At 37.6% G+C, this 24,766-nt stretch overlaps 1 protein-coding gene across 1 annotated transcript in view; it reads right to left on the bottom strand.

Moving 5' to 3' along the window:
* Positions 1–24,766, bottom strand: part of PTPRN2 (protein tyrosine phosphatase receptor type N2) — a 665,205-nt gene that overhangs the window by 350,450 nt on the left and 289,989 nt on the right. The window contains exon 11 of the mRNA XM_049798257.1: positions 10,470–10,549. Within this exon, the coding sequence (XP_049654214.1) occupies positions 10,470–10,549 (80 nt within the window). The remainder of the gene's footprint in view (positions 1–10,469; positions 10,550–24,766) is intronic.

Genomic DNA, 24,766 nt, shown 5'->3' with positions numbered 1-24,766 from the left:
TAAGATGATTCTGTGTGTAATTGATTTCGTGTTGTTTCTTATGCTTTAAATAACAGCTGTTTTTCATAGAGCCCTGAAGTAGCACCGCTCTCCCTCACAATTTTTTATTATTTGGCTGATATGAAAGCTATCAGTTACAATCACAAGATTGCTAATCATCCAATTTCATATATTAAAAATAGGATATTTAGTTACATCAGATAAGGAACATTCTTCTGTTTGCATCAACTAAAATAGAACATTATCGCCTGTTCCACACAGCACCTAGTGTTTATTTGCATGCATAGTTTAAAATTGTTAGGTTTATCTTGTTCCACATTTTGAAAAGTTGTAATCAATCTGTCTAATGGGTGGGAAAAAAAAAGTACTGACTGCCTTTTTCCAGGTAATGGTTAGGTTACAATAGTCTCTGACCTAAATTAGGGTTTCTTTAATTCCCTTACTTAATGCTTACCTAAAAAGTTACATAGTCACCAAAAAATATTGGATCAGCCTGCCTAATCCTTACATAAAAGCTGGCTTTTATCGGCCTGCCTTACCAGACGACTTCTAATTGTAGTATTCCTAAATGATTTGTTTTAATATGCTTAGGATGTGCTGTAAACAGAGATAGTCTCTTAAGCGTACTGCACAAAAATATATAAAACTTTGTTTAAGGACTATAACATTTAAAGATGTCTGGAATTGTAAGTATTATTGTTGTATATGCCATATTGCATATATATTTCCATCTTCCTGGAAAATGTGTTGCTTATCATAAACATGCTAAATAGAAGCAATTTTGCTAAATAATATGTTGAAATCTGACATTAGGCAGGTTGTCTTGGGTTTGGGGATATCTCCTTGCTTTGCTTTAAATTAGAATGAAATTTAGTTCTCAAATATTTTAGGATAGGGACTTTCTGATACTGTGTTCACAGTGGGACCCCATAGTACTGCTGCTATACAAAAAATAATACCGTTTCGTTTCAGTCACACAGTCTCAGCATTACGGACTTCAGTGCAGCTGAAAACAGTCCTTTGAAAATGTACAGGTCAGTTTGAAACATCTATGTAAGGAAATACATAGCAAGTTTAATATGGAAAGTCTTTTCACTTCCATAGTCAAAAATGTACTGGGAGATTTCTTGGACTTGAAAGAAAACCACTCTGCACTTCAACTACATGGCAGTTTCATCTTGCATTACCAGCTGTAGGTATGAACAAGCTGACTGCAGGAATTTGGTTGTTTAACAAGATTACAAATGGTAGTGTTTATCAGACTTGAAACTCAATCTAAAATTAATTTTGAATTCTTAAAGAGCTTTGAATATGTTACCAAAGGACAATGTGAGTGAAAGAGGCTTAAGTAGAAGAAATCGGGATTTGCACCAGAAGATTTTAAGAGATCTAGGAAAAAAAAAAAAAATTAAAAAAAATCAATATGTTACCAAGCAGGGACTACAGGAAGGTCCGGAAAGCTTTCCATTGTACCAAATTCTACAATCCTGACTTCAACCAATCTCCCTGGCTTTATTGGCAGTATTTATGTATGGCAGTCATATCATCAACAATATCTCTACATTTCTGTGTGTGTTAGTGATGGCTTTCTCTCACCTACCTTTAGCCACATATGATAAGTGCCAGTTCATACAATCTATCTTTTTTCTTTGAATGTAGAAGCAATCTAGACAATGCCTAACATTGAGACAGCTGCCAACAGGTTAGATGAATTCTACCCTCACTACTAAAATGCATTTAATTATATTACCAGAGGGCTCTTTAAAAAAGTCAACTTTAAAATCACTATTAACCTTTAAACCATGACATAAATTTCTTTCATAGAGGACTTTTTACCTGTCTTCATAGGCGTGCTTATAGATTTCAGAAAAAGAAACTAACAGAAACACACAAGTAGCTGCAAATCAACCTAAGCTTCAATTCTGGTCTTTCCATTGAACCTTTGATAGAACTGGCTGGTTCAGGTATCAACTATTGTATTCTAAAATATTAATACATATACTACACCAATTGTGTGTTTCTCTTTATTTTACTTTAATACCAGTCTGATGGTTTTCTATGAATGGGTGTTTAATAAGAGGCATCAGAATGTAATTACATGAACAATCATTTCTTTAATTAAAGAACACTGGCCTACATAATGCTATTTAGCTCTTGTTTTTCTCCCCAGTTCTATAAAATGATTAACTAGCTTTAGAGTTCCCAACAGTTAAGAGGCTTAATGTAGGGGTTTATGCTGGAATAGATTATATCATTTTATAAGGTGAACAGAAGGAAGTTCTGAAGTTTTCTGTTACAATAGAAAGTGGTTTTAAAGCAAAAAGACTTCTTTCTAAAATTAGATACCTCACAGTTATTCTTAGAGGCGACGTGTATATTAAAGAAAATCTGTCCTTACTAATCACAGCAATGAACATCATAATTAGAAGGACGTCACTGGAGAAGAGTCATAACCAAGGCATAACTTGCTATTATTCAGGATTGAGGCACATTTACCGAATGGTAGCACCCATACCAACTGCTAAAACTCATTCCGTTTTTCAACAAAAGAACAAGGTGGGAAGGAAATACTACCTCAAAAACTCATTAATCATTTTATCAGACATTTGGTAGTGCAGGATGCAGTTCAGATTCTGAATAGTACTTCAACAACGTAACGACATCCTTTATTCAGCAATGGAAGGATTTGAGGAAAATACTTGAGATAGATTTTTCAGATATGATACAGTAGGTGAAAGGGAATCGATCCACTACAGAGGGGTCAAGAGGTGAAAAAGGACAATGTGAACTAAGGAGGCTCGAGTAGAAGAAATCAGGATTTGCACCAAAAGACATAAGAGAGCTAGCAATGGAAAAAGACCCTCAAACATTTATGTTTCACATTATAGACCAAAGAATTGTAATCCTTCTTAAACCAGGGCAAAGGCAAGGGAAATCAGATGGACCTCACAGTCTCCTGGTTATGTTGTTCGAAGTTTCTGACACAAAAGCTGTCAGTTCACTTCAAAGATGAACTTCAAATTATTCATAGATACACTCTTTGTTACTGTCTCAGAGAGCAAGACATCTAATTGCATGGTGCACAAAAGTCTAGATAGAGGGAAGGAATTCAGCCGTACATTTTCACCTTGGGCTGTTCACTTCATCACAGCTGATTTATGAATTTGACAATGACTGGCCAATAAATACTTTTAAAACAACCATTATTGCTTGCGGTTGTGGGGTAGAAAAAATGAAACCAAGACAGTACGCCAGCATGGATGTGTTTGTGACTGAAGAAACAGTTCATCTTTCTGAGACCTGCAAAGCTTGTGCCAAAAATCAACAAGACAACCAAGGCTGGTTATAGCCATTTAGAAAGAACAAGGACTTCTTAGAGAAGAGGAAGATTTTATCCAGAAATTGAAGTTTCCTGCTTTTGATGATATAGAATTCATATCTCCTGCACTGACGATCACCACGAAAAAGAAGATGTATGTTTCCATTTACCAAAACAACACAACGGACATTGCCAAGTTTCATTATGTCAGAAACAGGAGTACAAACAATAATGATTTCCTGGATTACACTGAGTTAAGTTAAATATATTATGCAAAGAACTTCTAACAATTAACCAACAATGGTCTAAAAAGCATCAAAGGCCAGACAGTGTTTAATCACAAGCTGAAATAACCAGAGAGAGAAAAATCACAACATTCCAAACTCATTCCATTAAATGACCTTTCCCAGGTTATGTTCAAAATCCTCTGTCAGACCATGAGGTTTTTAAGACAGGTCAGTAATATCTATTCTAGCTATGCTTTTAACTAAATGGATAGCTAAAAAAACCTTTGCATAATCTTACTCTTGCAGTTGGTGTTGATTCCTCATTGTTCTACTATTCCTTCTCCTAGTCTCCCTTCCCTACATTTATACATTCTTTACATATACATATTACATGTAGCTTTATAATGTGAAGATCCAGACCTATATTATAAGAAGAGAAATCTGAAGACAGTTCTCTCTCTTTTGTTCTCCTGAGAACCTCCTAGAAAACTTTTCTTGCTAATAATGGATAATGATACAGAGTTGTTATGTTTCCGTCAACAGTGCTGGTATGGTCAATACTTACTGGCTAGAGAGCAGAGTGAGCCTCTGCAGTGTTCCTAGAAATGAACATTCAATTTAAGTTGCGTCCCAGATCCTCATCTATTGACTCTCTAACGTTGAATAAATTATCTTCCCTCTGTGCCTTGTTTTGTCAAATTTCAGACCATGAATTTAAGAGGTGTGCAAGCTTTACAGAGGTATTCCATAAATGTACTTTTTATTATACTTTTTTCTATTATGCAGCAAACTGGAAAGATAACCCCCTTTGGCCAATAAAAAGAGGACTACATTTCATGACTAGAATGAATACAAGAGAACAGTCATATAAATAATTTCTAATATTTTAGACTTACATCTGATTTGCTAAAAGTTGAAGTGTGTATTTCAATTATACAGAAGGCTAATACAAACAATTGCAGCAAACAGCTAAAAAGTGTGTCTAAGCATTATAGCTTTAACTGATTATTTGTACTTTCATAGTTAAGTCTTTTAAACTATATTTATAATGGATGTTTGTAGCACTGAATTTATAAGGAAATCAAAGTATGTTCATGTCAGAGTCTCAGCCCTTTTTAACAGGGCCCAGATTGGATGCGTGACAAAACTGCGATTTTGCTGAATGTGCCTAAGAAATGGGAGCATTAAACAGATTTCTGCAGTGACTGTGTAGGGCAGGTTCCTCACCAGTATTTTCAAGTTGAAGAACCTGGAATAATTTTTAATGCAGGTGCGTTGTTTCACTGTCTGACATGGCTTTGAATTTTAAATTTCTTGATCATCAGAAAGTTCTGTGTTTCAATCCTGCTAACTATCCAAGGTCATTGAAGGTTTGTAGGGTGTGATGGGGACTAAAAGCCTTTGAAACTAGACCACTGATTTAGATCCTTAGGCCTACATATCTCATATCTAGAAGGGTAAGTTTTGATGCCTATAAATAGAGTTCACACCTGCCAAGAAAAAGAAACACATCGAAGGGAGAATAAAGCATAAATACCTTCTTCACCAACTGAATCCAGGGTCACTAATATGACCAACCATTTAGTCATCCTAATTAAAACTATGACATCTTGGACCACTCCAAACCAATTGCACCATCAGCTTAAACGACTAGACAGGGTAAGATAACTCTAAGGGTTTTGAAGTACCCTTTTCATCTCAAAAGGATTGTTTAATGCTAAGAGCTAAGGATCATGTTGCCTGCTCAGAACCGCCAATTTTAGCAAAAATATTCAGCTTCAATGTCAAAAAGTTCTATTGCAATATTTGTTGCCATGGATATTTCACCACAGCTGGGACATGACCAAGATTTGTAGGTGTCAAATCTCAAAATCTGCAAGTTTAAAAGTTTAATCATTTGCAGTTGTTTAAAACTGCTAAGCAATTCTATATGTATTTTTTTTATCCATTCCAATGTGTTTGAGGCAGTATCTTTATTCAAATTAACATGTTATACAGTTAAATTTTAATGATAATACAGTATTTTTGCATTTGTGGGGTTTTTTTCAGTGGAATTAATTTTGTAATGCATTTTTTGAAGCCTTAGAAAGCTGGCAGAGAAATAATTTTTAGACAAGAAAGTTATATGATTCAATACCCTACTCTTGAAGTCACAATTAATTGTCCCTATCCAACCATGCATGTTGTGAAAATGTTGGTTTCACCAGCAGGGCAACAGAAAAGTAAAAAAAAAAACAACAAACAAAACCCCCAAACCCAAACCAAACCCAAATCAATAGCTTAGTTAAAAGTTAGGGGAATTAAAAAAAAAATAAATTAAAAAATGTTATTGATATTCTAATATATATTTTTAAAAATTAAATCAAGATTGACTTTCCATAATGTTCTATATCACAATATACCTTACACACAGAACCTGCACACAAGACCTATATAATTCTCCAATATCTGATTATGCATTGCCTTTTGCTGTGCTATTTGTCCCCTATCACTAATATGCCTACACTATGCACATGCCTTTGCTCTTCAGTCTCCATTTTTTATAACACCTAAAATGCTGCATTTTAATACAATACCCCCAAAATTGCAGGCATGATTCTAACTAGTAAAAGGCCGCAGCTACACATAAGCAAATGCTTTTATTTCATTTCAGCAATGCGGAGTGTCTATGCACAAAACTTCTCTCCTACATCTTTTTTTCATGTGTGCATTATATATATGATGGTTACATCTGATGGTAAAATTCTATGCCTGGAAACTTCAGGAGATTCCTCTTTTCTAACTGTCACTGTTAGTATACATGTCTTTGCATGAAAGGTGGGATTCTGGAGTACCTATAAAGCAAACTCATTGCTCATTACTATACCGATTATATTGCAATTTTATATAAATAGAGTTATCTTACTGATGATTGTTCTCTGTTAGATTTCTCCTAACCTTTAAACTGAAGAGAAAAGAAATCCACATTCATTTGTCTAAATGATGTCATGTGCCAAGTGTAATTACTTCTAGAGCAGGTCATCTCTGTCTAGAAAAAGTTTATTTCTTCAAAATATTGAGATGAAATTACACTGCACTGTTGAGCCTGACTTACTAAACAGAAACAGTCCAGAGGACAGCTAGTTGATGCAAGATATGTTCTATATTATGAACGTCAAAGTACGCGACACTGGCAAAACATTGGCTGTCCTTCTGCTCTGTAGTCAAAGAGCAAATAAAGGTATTGTTAATATGAGAAAGCAAGCTATTCACAATTTTAAATTACTCTGTTGTCAGCTTTCCCATATAATTATGTAGCCCTAGAAACTGCAAAAAAAGTAATCAAAACATTTACACGGAATTGCAGCTGTGGATTACTGGAAAAAGTTTTATCAGCAAGAATGTGGCTGAAGGATTTGAGAGAGCTTTATCTCTCCTCAAGCCAGGTCTCGTGTACACCAAGAAGAACGGATCTCAAACTCAAGAAAGATAGGAAACCATTTTTATTATCATACCACTGTATCTCTATTTTTTTGGTAGGTATTCTAAATCATTCATCTGTTTGCATAGTCGCTGAAGAATCCCATGCCTTCTCAAACCTGCACATTTGTCAAACTCCACAGGGTAGGATGGAAAACTTTAAATATAGTTCCCTATATTTAAACCTAAATAATGCAAAGAAAATATGCAGTTCATTCATTTTGGTTACAAAAATATATAATACATGAATAATAAGATCAAACTGCTGCGCAGAAACTGTTCCTGTGGATATCAGTGAGACACGCATGTACATAACATCTGCACAAATAGGTTCCTTTTTGCAAATCTGGATAATTTACATTCCCATAATTACTGTGGCATCTGATTACCTGAATTTCTAAATTCTTTTCATTTCTAAGGATGCAATGGACAGTGAAATTCTTCTGTCAGTTTGGTCTATTCATTTTCTGTAAACAAGATCTGCTTTCAGAGTTCCTGGATGGATGTCAAATTACCTAATAGCAGTAGAGCATGGAGTAATGCATTTACCTGTGCCTACCCTGGAAGTATGCATTGATTTATTCTGCTTTGGTTTCCTTTGGTAAATTAAGATTTTGGAATGCTTTTGTTCAAGACTGTTGACTTTTAAAATTTCTAATTACAACTAAAGCCTGAAAAAACTTCTTACGCAAGTATATACTGCTGTTGATCTTTTAACTGAATTTATTTTTAGCTTTACAGATCTGCAAGTAAGAACTTTGCTTAAAATAAATTAACTGCTTAGCCAGTACACTGACAAGCTACTGCCACCTTATTTATGGATTAGAAAAGAAAAATGAGAAAGATTTTTAGTTTAAAATGTTTGACATCTGAATAGAATTGTGAGCCATTTCTTTGTAAAGGGCAAACACAAGGTTTAGTTATAACAATACTACGGCCATGCTGACATACTGAGAGAAGCTGATGTAAGACTCCTACAAATCTCTTTCTGCAGCCATCAAACCCTGAAAATTTTAATGTACTAAACAAACAGAAACTTAGGAAATGCCTGGAATATGAATATATAGAGTCGATAAAATTACACTATGAAAGATTAATTTAAGTTGGTGAATCTCTACAACTTCCCCCGGGGTGACATTTTTTTGTCCCCAGAACCTCCCTACTTTGTCAGCAATATTTAATTTAAGGAAGTTGAAAACAACACTTTGGTCCCAGTGGTATGAAAAAAACTAATGTTACTTCTGGAGTTTTGCTGAAATAAACTAGTCACAACATTTATACGTTTCAGAGCAGCTTGGTAGGAACAGGCCAGGGCACATCAGCAACATCCTGAACTTGACCAGGTTTCTATGGACTTGCTAAATTTCCATGGATGTCTAGTCCATGAGCTTGTTTACATGTAAATTTTTGAACACATGTAAGCTTCATTATCCACAACAGGCAAAGCTACAAACTGCATTCTGATTTATTTTGAACTTGCCTTCTGCCAGTTTCATCTGTTCTTGCATCGTAAGAGCCACTGCACAACCCTGTCCACATTCACTGTGCCACTCTGCACTTGACAGACCTTTCTCATACCAAATCTCCAAAATAAAGATTCCTGCCTTATTTCACCATTTGTTATATGGAAGTTATTCCATCCTTACAGTCATGCCTTCTTCCTTTCTCTGAATCTTTCCATTTCAATCCGTTTCCAACCTCTCTGAGGTATGAGGAGCAGAACTGTATGTTGCATTTAAATATAGGCAAGGGATAGCTTTATGCAAGAACAAATGATATTGTGCTGTTTTCATTCCTTTCCAAATAACTCTTAAAAACACTTTCCTTGTTCAACTGATAATGGAGACTGAATTGTCATTTTACTGTTATTTTCATTAAATTAGCTATTACCGCACTAAGTTCTTACTCCAGAGCAGTAATAATCTATTTAGACCTACAATTTCATATGTAAAGCTATTTTATTCTCCATATGCATTTTTTTACACTAATTTAAAAATAATTTCATCTGCCATTTTGAGTCCAGTCAGTCAGTCTTGTGAGGTTTTTATACATTTCTAAGATCAACTTTCATCTTTAACACTGTGAACAATTTAGTAGTATTAGTAGGATTTCTCATCACACTGCTCACCATCTTTTCCAACTCATTTATAAGTACGTCGAATGCCACAGTCGCAGCAGAGATCCTTCCACTATTCTGCTCTCTCCAGCCTTTTAGAAACTAATTATTTATTCCAAATCTCTGTTTCTTGCCTCTTAACCAATTACTGATCCACCATTTTCGTGTTCCATAGTCCATGTTCTAAGATACGATTAGTTTCCTTAGAAACTTCTAGTGAAAGACCTTGTCAAAAGTCTTTGGCAATCCAGGCAGGCTCTACCAGCTGCATCATATTTGTTGATCCCTTCAGAGATTCAACAAGTTTACATGGCAGGCCATTCCTATAAAGAAGACATACTCATTTTCCCAGGTAAATCATACACATTCAGGTGTCCCATAATTCAGTAATTACTTTATTGTAATTTCCTAGTTTTGAAAGTACACATCTACAGCATGTTAAACCCTTTTAAGAAAAATGGTATCCCATTTGCTACTCTCTAATCACCAGTCAACAAGACCCTTCTCCAGTGGGTCCTGCAAAGGAAAATTCTGGCAGGAGAACTAACCCAGTTCTTTCTGTGACTGAAGTCATCCACGGTGAAGCAAAAGGAGAAGTTAATGGACAGTTTGGGGCTCCCAGTGTTTATTTAAATGAACATTTTTTGTTTCTATTTTCAAGCAACCTTGTAAGTTGTTTACTCAGAATTTTTAAAACCTATCAGTTGAGTAATTCGGAAGCAAATCAGTTATCAATTCAGTTACTTTGCAGAAGTTATTTCTTGCAGTCAACAACTCCATAATACAGCTAGTAACCAAGTTGACAAGAAGCCAACAGGAGTCCTTAGAACAATGGTACTTATTCAGAAGCAGCTTATCTCCAGAAATACAACATTTAGTCCCAAGATTAACTTGTCATTGGAAGCGTGTAAACAGCACACCAACAAAAGTATACTTCTATCATCTTCTGAGAAAGAAATTAAGGCTAAGATGTAACAACATTTTTGTTACCTGAAAAAAAGTATTGGAAAAGCAAAGGTGTTGCATCCTTATTTACAAATAACCAATCTGGTTTTATGAGATCATGAGAACACTGAAGAGTTTTTCGCCATGCTAGGCCTTGACTACAAGTCTCCATTTAATCCATTTCCTTGACAAACAAGGAAGTCTCAGGCAGTTTCAATTGATGTTAAAACTCAGACATGTTACACTTCAGTTTCCCATATGTGCCACTCACCTCTCGACTGTCTCCCTCTTTAAATGTCTATCTTCTGGGAGAATGGGATGTCTCTGTGCTGTTTGTAGGGCTACAGCCTGCTAAACGGACGCGTGGGAGGTCACAGTTTGGGAATGGAGGACAAGGACTTACCTGCTGCTTTGGCAACATCTGCAGTTGAAATATTTTGGAGGTTTGAGTGCACTCTGAAGGTCACAGCTGGTCCCAGCACGCTGGAAGAGATTATTAAAAAATGTAAGATTCATAATCAAGAGACATGGCGTAATATTCCTTATCAAAATAGGTTTTTAAAGAGAACCTATTAAGACACCATTTAGCCTTCTTCCTTTTGCTTCATTAGCTACATTTGCATACATTTTTATACCTCTTGTGGTTTCTTGTGTGTATCTTGTGCCTGTCTGAAAGAATTTCAATGACATTAACTAAACTTCAGAACACTCCTGTAAATACTATTCTTATTATGAAGATGGCAAAATGGAGGCACTGAAATTGTTATTCACCCAAGTACAGCATAGATCATCACTGGAATTCAGCATCCAAGGAAGATTACATATAGTTTAAAGTTTTATATGCCTAACATCAATACAAGCTTAGTCCTGTTATCATGACTGCAAGTCAGAGGGACAATAAAGAAACTCAGAATCTTGATCATGTTCTGCAAGAACATGTGTGGCAAAAAGATTTTGGACGTATCTGATCCAATGTCTGATTTTGACCAGAACGATACCACAAAGTATTTATCTTTTAACAGCAGAGGCAATCACCTCTTTGAATAACTTATGAGGGGAAATGATTTAACTCTCTGGTGACCTTTTGGGGTGTAGCCCGATGGTCCTTTATGGCATTGAAATCTATAAGACATTTACAGAAGAAGGTACTGATTAGCCAGATGAAGAATGGCAGAGTAAAGTATTCAGGGTTTCATAAAAAATTTTCATTGTGCATTTTTAAAGAAAAATAAATCCATATATGTAATGTTGCATTCATTGTCCACCCACCCCAATAATATCCAATTAACATCCACGAATAACATCCACATGTGATGAAAGGAATAAAGAAATTTCAGTTCTGATATCCTTAAAACTATACTAAGGTACATATATATATGAAAAACATAAGAAAAATGCACACACATACAAATATAGTAAGTGTATTTTTGAAGAAAATTTCCAGGTAACAAGAGACTGTAGAAACTATATCGTAATAATTTACAGGGGAGAAGAGCACACGGGCTCAACAAAGACAAAAACTGGCACTATTATAAAAGTTTACTTACGTACTATGTATTGTGTGACTTCCTAAGCTTTTATTATTCATATAGTCAGTGAAAAGAATTATATTTAAACTATGAATAACAACCCTGCTTAAAAGGGGATGTACATTGGTTGGAACTGTACGTGTAACGTGCTTTGACCTCCTACAGCTATGGCTTATGAGAGAATGAAGTCTGAAAAATTGCTGCATAAAAGAAATAACTTGAAAAATATTTTTGTTGCAGGGCTTGAAATGAAGTATTAAATTATTCTTCTACTAACATGTTAATATTTCACATTCATACAACGGAGAGCACTTAATGAAGTGTGCTTAATTGCATCACATATATCCTAGACAGAAATACCTTTAAACTTTTTCCATTTCAGGAAGAAAAAAAAAATATTACTAATGCCAAGACTTTGCTTCGAGGTCATAAAGGGAATCAGAGTGAGACTAAGAAGCGAATCAGAGTAAGACTAAGAAGCTTCCTTTCAATCTTTTACTAGCAAAGCAGGCATGTGCACATTTTATTTTGGAGTCAACAGGAACTGTCATTAATCAATCATTTTTCTCTAAATACTCGGGGGGGGGGGGGGGGGGAGAGAAAAGTGAGATTTTTTTTCTGCTAAAGGACACTCCAGATGCCAACTCATTAACATACAAGAAATATATTTTAATAATGTTAGGTAATTATGAAGCATTTATCAGCATAATTTAAACATTATTTTAGGTTATAATACTCAACAATTCCAAAGTATATTTTATTTGAGATAACTGTTTTACAAAAATTCAGGCCATTCCCCAATTCTGTCACTAACACTGAGATAATCAACCATAAAAGGCACCTGGGAGTTTCATAATACCATACACTGAATATAACTAATCTTGCACTGTCCTTCTTCCTGCATTGCCAGTCTAAGAGAAACGATGATTCCTTTCTTGCTGCTCAGACATTTACAGTGTAATTAGCAATCTGCTTTAAATAAAAGCAGGCACCAACCCAGTACACAGCTGTCCCATGACCAGGATGGGGGAAAAAACAACTTTAAATATTCGCCCCAAATCTACATTGTATATTCCGTTATAGCCAAGAACCTGGAACCAAGGCAAACTTTCAAGCGCAGAGTAGTTACACTTCAGCTTTATCAGCAAAGACAGAAAGCTTCCTCCCGTCCTTCCCTTGCCTGAGTTTTTTTTGCTTCTGTCTCCGGCCCAGAGCTCACTCCCCCTTCAGTTGTCCCCCTACCCTACTCACTGCAGCTATGCACTTGATGGAATCATTAAAATCACATAGATAGAAACTGGATCATTTCAGTGATCGAGCCCAGGCATTGAGAGGCAGAGATTTCAGGGGAGTGAAAGCTGGCAGGAACCATCACACTATTCTCTAGTGACTCCACCTGGATAATCCAGGAACACGACAGGATCCGAGTCATGCCCATGTACGCGTTGCCACAAACACTGTCACTTCTCCTCACCGCTGATGAGAATATGTAGAGAAATAAAGAGCAAGAAAACAGGGTGGGAAGAAAATTTCTTGTGCAAGTGGGATGATATTGGGTTAACTCCATTCTTTTGCAGGAAAGAAGAAATCTCAGAATCATTTACAATAGCCACTCACATATCGCTATGTGGGATATTGTTTTTCTCTACTGTAGCAACTGAATGCTTGAACGTAAGGCATCACCCAAGAACCATGTAAGCACAGCTTCAGTACGGATATTTACAAAATACAGAAAATAAAGCAGCTCTCGTCACAACTTTTTGCACATTGGCATTCTGTTGTTTATTTAAAAGCAAACAAAAGACCTTGCGATTACTTGGTCAAAATTGCATTTCTGCTCAACGTTTTGGGAACTGACTGCTTCAGGAGCTCATAAAATGAGATTTTTCTCATGGGGGGCTTCTGGCAAAAGCACTCAATAAATAAACATTTCAATAACAATAGATGCCCTTTGGGGAATTTCTCGCTGTTCATTATGTGTTGGACGAGAACATTTAAACAAAACCAGCAATTATTTGAGTGCAAAATATTTTTAAGACTTTTTAGCAAGAGGGCAACCAGCCTGAGAAAAGGTTCTAAGATGTATAAAATGCACCCCTGATACTCACTAACCGGGAACTTTAAATTAGATAGAAGAGACTGCTTTTTCGTGCGGCTGTCAAACCCTCTGAAGCCTAGCTAATATTAATGGCAATTGTCTTTACATCACTCTAACTATGGAGGCTCACTAAAGTGCACACTATTGTTTATGACCTGATGAATTGCAAACAAACCATTCCCAGAGATGAGGGAGGGTGCTGCCGGTTAGCAGAGGCATCCCTCCTGGCTCGCAGGTTACATCGCACCAGCACTCAGCCAGCTGTGTAGGCGAAAGCAATCAGAAATGTAAACCACAATGTCCAGGCTGAAACACCACCTACATCTAAGAAAGACATGCATCTGCTGCACCCAAGATTAAAAATGCTAGGTAGGAGCACTCTTTATCTAGAAAGACAATATTTTTTGTCTTTTTTCCTCCCAAGCTGTGTGCTACTACAATTAACCTCTGTACATTTGTAGTTGACTCTTCTGACATAAGTGAACATACACCCACCTAAATAAGAGAAGGTTGTGAGTTTTAGAAGGCACCCAGACTACACCATTATAGTCGCACTTATCATTTTTTTTCTAATATTTTCTTATGATTTTTTTTTTTTATAATAAAGGTAAGCAGGTCTGGCTTTAAGGTTAATAAACGGTGACTTCTCCCCATGCAAAATGTAATGTCTGTTGCAATGACCTGCTAAATTTACTACTTGAAATTTACTGACTAATTACCCCCTCTGTTGGCTGTCACAACTTCTGCTTTTTTTTTCATTTCAATAATGTTGCCTTCAGCCATAATAGTTTTTTTTTTTTTAACAAAGACATTCAAAGCATATTGCAAATTGTCACCCTTATGTGCTGTTGTCTTATATTCTGTTTACTAGAGATGAAATAATTACAGTGTTTATACCAAAATGACTTGAAGGTTGATTGCTGATTTAATAATATCCCCTCCCCTTGGGTTTATATTTCCCCTCTGAAGGTGGGAGGGTGCAAAACATGCACAGAAACAAACAATATTCTTTGTGTAAAATAGAAGTATTTCCTTTCATTAATTGTTTTACTGACTAACAACATTCTTATTATATTTTGCCTGTCAACAAATGAATGATCCGAATAAACAGAGCTATACCATGATCAATATGGCAAGGTCCATATCACTTTCCAGCCGTAGGTTATAATTATATTTATGAATGACAGGATTAAAATTTCCATAAATTATGTACCAAGCTTTGCATGCCTGTTCTTCTCCCTCATGTGTGTATACTTTAGTATTACAATACCATACAAAGGTTTACTGTGAAATACAGTCACAGTCTATCATACCCCCTAGTGGAAAAGGATTTGAGAAACAAGTGCCAACATGGTTATGTGTATTCTTGAAGACGAGGTATAGAGCTGATGCCAGATGGAAATGAGTTGAGGTTGCACTGCATTTTTTAAAAAATACAGGCAAAGTGCAATTTCTCAAGATTGGAGGAAGATGAGGAGATTAGGATTGGGTATTTCCAACATTAAACATTCTCTTAATGACCCTATTTTGTAAAACAGAGCTTGCCTTAATAAAGCTTAGATTTGAAATTAGAGTCACTACTTGTCTATATGTTCATTTCAAAATCCTTTAATCTCTGGAGGTTAAGAAAAGCAATTAGTAACGCTCCAGAGGATTGTGCAAAGTAAATTTTATAGCAGAGAAGGTAATTGTCTCAGGAAATGTTTGGTGGGCTTGAACTAATGACTTGCAATGTGTACACATTTCTGGGCTTACTGTGTTTAGGAATTTCAAGCTTATGTCCATTGTTTACATTGCACTGAAGCCTTCTTTTCACCTTCTCAATTTTGGAAAAAATAAAATGCTCATACTGTTGTAAATGTGTTATATACATGGGTATATAAGTATAATTATGTCAAATCAAATTAATGGGAAAAAAGCACGTGATTAAAAGAGGCATTTTTGTAATACAGTATGTTTATACGACATGATTTACAGAACAAAGCAAAGGCAGAAAATTGCAGCTAGTCATTGTCATATAATTCATAAATGGATTAAGAAGTGTATACTGGCTATTTTGTTCTCTTTCTATTACTCAGACCACCTGTAAATCCATTGACCACTTGGTTCAGGTTTCACCAACATTTTTGACCAGAAATTTTGACCAAAATTTATTTTGTGAAACATTGTGTCATACTCTATTTATATTACATAAGCAAGTACCTGACTAAACTTCAAAGATTCAGGAAATCTGTGAAGGATGTATTGTGCTGACCTATTACAAAATAACTTACCTGAACTGTTAAGTAGAGAATATTGATCATCACCCAGACTTAATACCAAAAAGCCACACATCTTTCACTCTTTAATATCTTTACTGTTCAAAGATCTGCTTCATTTTGCACCTGAACTGAACAAATGTCAATGTACGGCTGCATGTATTCTCACATTTCTATTGACATATATGTACTTACAACCAGTGATCAATTAAAAAAATCTTTTTCCATTTTAGCAAATGGAGCTTCTTGAGCCCTTCTCCAGAAACCCTTAATGTGCTCCTTAAACTGCAGAATGATACACAGTGTTCCACAACATGCTGCAACACAGCTGAAAATATATTACCTATTCAAATTTATATCCTTTATATACACTAAGCATGAACTGCTTGATTGCAACATTATCTACAGAAATGTGGTCCTGTACTTGCAGAACCATAGAATCACAGAATGGTTTGGGTTGGAAGGGACATAAAGATCATCTAGTTCCAACCCCCCTGCCATGGGCAGGGACACCTTCCACTAGACCAGGTTGCTCAAAGCCCCATCCAGCCTGGCCTTGAACACCGCCAGGGATGGGGCATCCACAACCTCTCTGGGCAACCTCTTCCAGTGCCTCACCAGCCTCACAGGGAAGAACTTCTTCCTTACATCTAATCTAAATCTACCCTCTTTCAGTTTAAAGCCATTACCCCTAGTCCTATCACTATGTGCCCTTGGAAAAAGTCCCTCTCTGGCTTTCCTGTAGGCCCCCTTTAGGTCCTGGAAGGCTGCCATAAGGTCATCCCAAAGCCTTCTCTTCTCCAGGCTGAACAACCTCAACTCTCTCTCCTATGAAGATAGGAGAGGTGCTCCAGTCCTCCGGCCATCTTCACAGCCCTCCTCTGGACTCGCTCCAACGGGTCCATGTCCTTCTTATGTTGGGGACCCCAGAGCTGAATGCAGTACTCCACATGGGGTCTCACAAGAGCGGATTAGAGGGGCAGAATCACAGAATCACCTCCCTTGTCCTGCCAGTCATCCTTCTCTTGATGCAGCCCAGGATACGGTTGGCTTTCTGGGCTGCAACTGCACATTGCTGGGTCATAGAATCATAGAATCATTTAGGTTGGAAAATACCTTCAAGATCATCAAGTCCAACCATTAACCATGCCCACTAAACTATGTCTTGAAGTACCCTGTCCACTCGCTTTTTTAATATCTCCAGGGATGGTGACTCAACCACTTCCCTGGGCAGCCCATTCCAATGTTTGACAACCCTCTCAGTAAAAAATTTTTTTCTAATATCTAAACTAAATCTCCCTTGCCTCAACTTGAGGCCATTTCCTCTTGCCCTATCTCATGTTGAGCTGCTTGTCAACCAACACTCCCAAGTCCTTCTCGGCAGGGCTGCTCTCAATCCACTCATCACCCAACCTGTATTTGTGCTTGGGATTGCCCTGACCCATGTGCAGGACCTTGCACTTGGCCCTGTTGAACTTCATGAGGTTCGCACTGGCCCACCTCTCAAGCCTGTCCAGGTCCCTCTGGATGGCATCCCTTCCCTCCAGTGTGTCAACTGCACCACACAGCTCAGTGCCGTTGGCAAACTTGCTGAGGGTGCACTCAATCCCACTCTCCATGTCACTGACAAAGATGTTAAGCAGCACCAGTGCCAATACCAACCCCTGAGGAATGCCACTCATCACTTGTCTCCACTTGGACATCAAGCCATTGACCACAACTCTTTGAGTGCGACCATCCAGCAAATTCCTTATCCACTGAGTGGTCTGTCCATCAAATCCATGTCTCTCCAATTTAGAGACAAGGATTTCATGCAGGACAGTGTCAAATGCTTTGCACAAGTCCAGGTAGATGACATCAGTTGCTCTTCCCTTATCCACCAATGCTCTAAACCCAACGTAGAAGGCCACTAAATTTGTCAGGCATGATTTGCCCTTAGTGAAGCCATGTTGGCTGTCACCAATCACCTCCTCATTTTCCATGTGCCTTAGCATGGTCTCCAGGACAATCCGCTCCATGGTGTTGCCTGGCACAGAAGTGAGACTGACTGGCCTGTAGTTGCCCAGGTCTTCCTTTTTTCCCTCTTTAAAAATGGGGGTTATGTTTCCCCTTTTCCAGCCAGTGGGAACTTCACCCAACTGCCACGACTTCTCAAATACGATGGGTAGCAGCTTAGCCACTTCATCAGCCAGGTCCCTCAGGACCCGGGGATACACCTCATCAGGTCCCATGGACTTGTGCACCTTCAGGTTCCTCAGATGTTCTCACACCTGATCTTCTCCTACAGTGGGCAGTTCTTCATTCTCCCAGTCCCAGCCTTTGCCTTCTGTGACTTGGGCGGTGTGGCTGGAGCACTTGCCAGTGAAGATTGAGGCGAAAAAGTCACCGAGTACCTCAGCCTTCTCCATGTCCCAGGTAACCAGGTCTCCTGTTTCCTTCCAGAGAGGGCCCACATTTTCCCTAGTCTTCCTTTTATCACCAATGTACCTATAGAAGCTTTTTTTGTCCTTGACGTCCCTGGCCACATTTAATACTATCAGGGCCTTAGCTTTCCTAACCTGATCCCTGGCTGCTCGGACAATTTCTCTGTATTCCTCCCAGGCTACCTGTCCTTGCTTCCACCCTTTGTAGGCTTCTCTTTTGGCTTTGAGTTTGTCCAGGAGCTCCTTGTTGATCCATGCAGGCCTCCTGGTGTTTTTGCCTGACTTCCACTTTGTTGGGATGCATCGCACCTGAGCTTGGAGGAGGTGATCCTTGAATATTAACCATCTTTCTTGGGCCCCTCTTCCCTCCTGGGCTTTATCCCATGGTACTCTACCAAGCAGCTCCCTGAAGAGGCCAAAGTCTGCTCTCCTGAAGTCCAGAGTAATGAGCTTGCTGTGCACCCTCCTCACTGCCCTAACGATCTTGAGCTCCACCATTTCATGGTCACTTCAGCCAAGGCTGCCCTTAAACTTCACATTCCGAACCAGCACCTCCTTGTCTGTGAGAAGAAACAGCGTAGCACCTCTCCTTCTTGACTCCTCTATCACTTGGAGAAGGAAGTTATCATCAATGCATTCCAAGAACCTCCTGGATTGCTTATGCCCTGTTGTGCTGTCCCTCCAACAGATACCAGGGTGGTTGAAGTCCCCCATGAGGACCAGGGCTTGTGAACATGATGCTGCTCCTATCTGTCTACAGAGGCCCTCATCCGCTCAGTCTTCCCGGTCGGGTGGCCTGTAGCAGACCCCCACTATAATGTCACCTGTCCCTGCCTTCCCTTTAATCCTGATCCATAAGCTCTCAGTTGACTCCTCATCCATCCCCAGAGCAAAGCTCCATGCACTCCAGCTGGTCATTGATGTACGAGGGCAACACCCCGTCCTCATCTCCCCTGCCTGTCCTTCCTAAAGAGCCTGTATCCTTCCATTCTATATTAAACATATAGCTAGCATGGAGAGAGTAAGTTAAAGACTTGTTGTACTAACATCACGCCTTATGTCTGACGGTGACCAAGTACTACAGACGAAAAAGCAAAATCCCTGCTAAGGGAAAGACATTAATTGCACTGCTCAACAGTTAGTGGTTGATTTTCTATCACCACTTGTATTTCATTAGAGTGGTTTACACCATGCAGCTGGGTAAGGTGTAAAAGATAGACCACAAAGATTAGATAAATTGACAGTTTTGGAGCAGTCATATCTTGCAAATGTAAATACATGGAAACAAAACTTAGGTCTGGATTTGTTGGTTCCAGCTCAGACTTACCTCTGCAAGCTACATCTACAGCCTTCATAAATCAGGTAATTATTTGGAAACCTTGTACTGCTCTCTTCTCTCCCCCTGAAATGATCAGTGGTGCAGAGTGACTTCATGGAGCATCATTTCAGGGGGTAAGAATAGGGCACTACAAGGTGTTCGAATAATGGAATGTATTCTGACTGACATACTACTGCCATTAGAATAATTTCAAAAGTCACAGAAAAGGGATGACTGGTCCAGAAAGGGATGCTCTCCACAACAGCAGTCCATGTTTGGTGGGTCTCTGAACCAACCAATACTAACAGATAGACTTTGAATTATTTTACATTAATCATTAATTTTATATTAATCCTTTAATCTATATGCATCAAAATTGCGCTAAGTACACTGATACTGATTTACAGTGCAAAAGATGATGAAAGAGTATTTTAAAGATTTTACAACTTGCTTCATCTCAGGTGAAGATTATTTTGCTAAGCCTACAATTTAAATGATTTAAAAAAGAGACAACGCTCAATTTAGAGATTGATGCTACACTCAGCTTGTCCTATTTTTATTCTTCACAAAATGCAACTTCTGATGATTACTCAATATCTATGAATAATTTGCAGAGTTTTTAAATAATTTTTCTATTAATCTGTCACAAGCCATAAGACTTGACATTTTCACCACGCTGAGTACATGAAAGTTGCCAGCTTTGCCTGCCATGCAAATAAGGTTCTTAATTACAGTATTTAAAAGAACAAACCATACATGTGCTATAATTTTTTACAGTAAAAGAGTGTTTGGACCCTGAGAGAGTGGGAAAATGGTCTCAAAATGCTACTTAAACATACAGTGATTTTTCTTTCACTCCCCAAAGCTTAAGCTAAATGATAACAGACAGTTTTAATTTTTAGCCTGTAAGTATTCAATGCATTTTACTGACTTCAGGTCTACTTACCCTCTGCACACCTGTGTTAATAGAGTCTGTTGAAATCACATGTAAAATATGTCTACTGGGATGATAGTCACCTTATGCTCAGCTGGCACAAGTGACTTTTATTAGCTAATGAAGAGCATGACTCATGTGTTAGGACTTTTGCAGAGGTAAAGGTTCAGCATGCTCATAGCTTCGATAGGAGCCAGATAGGATATGAATTTCTTTGATGAGGATTAGGCAGCACAACCAAAGACCAAAAACCCGGAACTTTGCTACAGCCTCTATTCAAAAAGCTATGAAACTGAGTGCCACAACCAGAGCCCTCCTGCTTGCCCTCTTAAGAACCCGCTGGCTTCTCCTTTAGCTCTGAGGAGACCAACTAGAAGATTTGTTCTCGAGCTTCCCCCGCCAGCTGTGAGGTAGAGGCATTTGCTTTGCAAAGGAAGCACTGCAAGTGGAATTTATTGGGCTCTTTCAGTCACACCTACAGATGTATATTTGCTCTGACTGCCTTTATGGCTCCTAAGGAATACAAACACTTCCACAGGCAGGTCGTGGTGCAGTTCATAGGCCCGGATATGCAATATTTGCTGGAGAGGGTGTACAAAAAATTGTGCAGAAGAATTATTTATTGTTTTCAGCTGGGTCAGCAGGCCTGTAATATTAATGCAATCCATCCACCCATCCATCCATACATGCATCCAGGTGACAGAGAGATAAAAAGTTTGTGTTTGTCTACGTAGGAGAACCAGGTAGTCAAGGGCAGGAGGATCACGACAGACAGACATAAGATTAATTTCTTATAAGGGACTATTCTTTTAAACAAATCTCTGCATGATAATCTTTTCCCAATTCTAATGTTAGTTATTCTATTTGTGGACCAAGCTTTAGTTCAAGAGTGAGAATCACAGTTCTCTGTTTCTATTCTCATATCTGTCACCAAGTTCTGTACCATCTTAGGGAAAATCAAGCAAATTGTCTTGAGTTTCAATTTACCCATCTGTAGAATGGAAATGATTACCTGTTAATAATATGTGAAATGTTATATAAATTAAATGCAGTGGCACATATTCAGTGACTTGCTTGAAACAAAGGAGTATATCCTGCCTACCCTATAATGTTACGAACTTTAATTTTATTAGAAAGGAACATGATGGCATTCTCAGTCCCACAGAAGGATGAGTAGTAGAGAAATATGATGTTAAAAAAAGACAGATAAACTTCAGAGGCTCACTTATCTGTAAAAACCTTCTCTTGAGTAGGAACCTATGAGTAAATGGAAATGTATCTATAATACTGGATTTCATTCTGCTTTTGATTACAAAAGTGCAAATCCTCTGATTTAATGAGATGAAATGTTGTACTGGAAAGCCAAACTTCGTACATTTTTATTTATAAGAGTCTCCCTAGATTTTTATGGTCTTTCTGTTTTGTCACCTAGAATTCATAAAATGCTGCAGGCCAAAATCCTTCTTGTTATTTTAATGTATTTTTATATTTTTCTAGCAGGAAAGTTACAGTGGAGGAGGCAAAATGATCTTGGTTATATGCACATTTATTAAAGAAAAGCACACAAAATATATTGTACCTCAGGGGAAAAAGCCACAAGACTAATGTAATGCTAAGGTTGAGAAATCACTCATTTTTAAGTAAAGGAATGCATAGTTGAAACTTCTACCTCGTTTTTGTTTCCATATCCTCATTCCTTTAAAAACTGATGTATCTTTATATTATAAATTAGTTGTCAAATAAGACAATATGTACCAGAAAACGCAATGTAATTTCTTATAAAAGCCTGCATGCAATGAGTTACAGCAGTACATTTTTCAGACAATTTGTTTTCCAGACTCATTAAATCTGTGGAAGAAGTCAAGTTTGAATAAAAGTGGTTCCATTATTTCTGAGTTATGCTTTTATAACATTTTAAACAAGATTATGCCAAATAGCCTTAGTCTGTTGGTTTGCTGTTTAAAATCAAAGAACAGATGACAAATATAGCTCAACTTTTTTGAAAGGTGTATCTTTTTTATTGAGACCAACCATAGCACAGTTCAAGTTAAATAAAAATGTTGTGTAATTTCTGGACAATAAATGGAATGGAAATAAAAATTCAATCTGTTGCTAGTTTATACTACAGCACCTTAACGAGAGCAGGATAGACTATGTTTTTTTCACAAGCACAATATTAGAACATTCCTCTCAGTAAATCTAAATGGCATAGATAGTAGAATCCAGAATCTACCAATCTAGAAAAAACTTTGCAAGAATATTAATCCACAGGTGTTCAACATACAACACAAGAAAAGATTAATCACACTGAATCAAGGAGACAGGAATCATGGAGAATCTGTACAGCAGAGGGAAGTTTGCAGATACAAACCTAATAAGAAACTCTGCTACCTGTCCCACTACTGCTCAATGGTTAAATAACCCTCCCTCACACTATCCTGCCTCTCAAGCTACTAATAATTTCCTGAGATGTTCACATTTAGAGCATACATATACCACATGTCATAATCCATCAACATGATGAAGTGAAAATAGCAAGTACTGTTCCAGTGTTTAGGTTCTGGATGACTGAATATGATTAACTGGCTGATTGAGTTTTTCAGGTGTTAGAAAAATAACATGACGAACAATGAACAATACCTATATAGCACGATTAGGACACTACAGCCAATGCACATGTTCATAATAAGTGAGGCTGGGAGCTCCGCTCATCAGTCTGTCTGCCCAACACTTCCGATTTGAACTCATTTAAAGGTTCTCCAAACTTTCACCAGTTGGTTTGATTTTCAGATATCTTCCTTAGTTCAAGTTCTTTTCACTGGGATGGTTGGCTGGCTTTTCAAATTGTATTTATTCCAGCCCAACCGTTTCAGCCCTTCCTAAGAACAAGGATAACGACAGGTATTGCTTGGTTGTGTAAGGCCTTTGAAAAAGAGGTAGAAAGTGTCTCTAACCCCACTACTTGAAAACAGAGATTTGAGGTATGGCAAGAATGTGCTTGTAGCTGTCCTCATGATAACCCTTCCAAATTCAAGCTTTTGTCAGATCACTGTTTACACAAAAGTATGAAAAAAATGTAGTTGACACTAAGGACATACTACAGTGTAACAGGAAAAATCAGTCTTGACTTACTTCATATCTAGATATGTAGTCTTTCTTTTCAAAGTGTTTCTTCAGTAGGATCCCTGCCATCCAAGGATGAATGGTGGTCAGGTAGTAGAGAAGACCAATATTTTTAGGGGCCTCAACTTCATGTTTATCAGACTTCAGGGAGTGTGTTGCAAATAAGGTATGGAACTACAAGGAGCTAAAGGTCCTACCGTTACTTTGAATTCTGCTTGTACCGTCCAGTCCTGCCTCAGATTCAGATTCAGACTCAGTTCATTTGAAGCCAAGTAATTGCAGGCAATTTTTTTTACAAACCAAGTAGCACTGTTTAAACTGAGAGCTGACTTCTGCTGGACACTCAGAATGGTAACTGAAGCCAATGGGATTTCTGTCTCGGTAAGTGAAGTTCTTTACAGAACAGGCTGAATAAGCTATACTCTGAGACGTCAGACTGGACACCTCATATTAGCAAATGCTTTGACGTTAATCTCTTCATGCATAACTCCAGCTCTGTATGGTCCTAATAATACCCCATATCTCATGTGAGTTAAGCATACCGATTCATGTTTGTCAGGCATTTTGATAGTGTAGTGAAGAGCACCATAGGAAAACAACCAAACAAAACAAAACAAGAGGAAATGGGTTTCCTGACCTCAAAGCAGGATTTGAATAATGTGCAATAAATAACTCCTGAAGCCACACATTGAATAATGAGAATAAAATGAAACATTGAAGAGCTCATTAACTGAGCATTTTATTTCCTGCATATGGAATAAGACAGAGGGCGTTAGAATAATACATAGATATGATCAAATATTTCAAGACTATATCATAGTCTTTATCAAAAGATTGATATTTTTGGTCAGCTGAACAAAAAAACAAAAGGAAAATAAAGGCTTGAGTTCAGTTCAAAATCAATTTTTTGTTTATTTTTATCACCAAAATAAAAGCATTTTCCTTTCAAGCCACTTAGTTGAATTTTGAAACTAGCTGTTACATTGAATTTAAAAATTGTAGTATTTTATTTTCAAG

Source organism: Accipiter gentilis, chromosome 4 (assembly GCF_929443795.1).
Source record: "Accipiter gentilis chromosome 4, bAccGen1.1, whole genome shotgun sequence".
Taxonomy (NCBI): Eukaryota; Metazoa; Chordata; class Aves; order Accipitriformes; family Accipitridae; genus Astur; species Astur gentilis.
The sequence above is the reverse complement of the archived record's forward strand: the minus strand, read 5'-3'. Positions and strand labels throughout refer to the sequence as shown.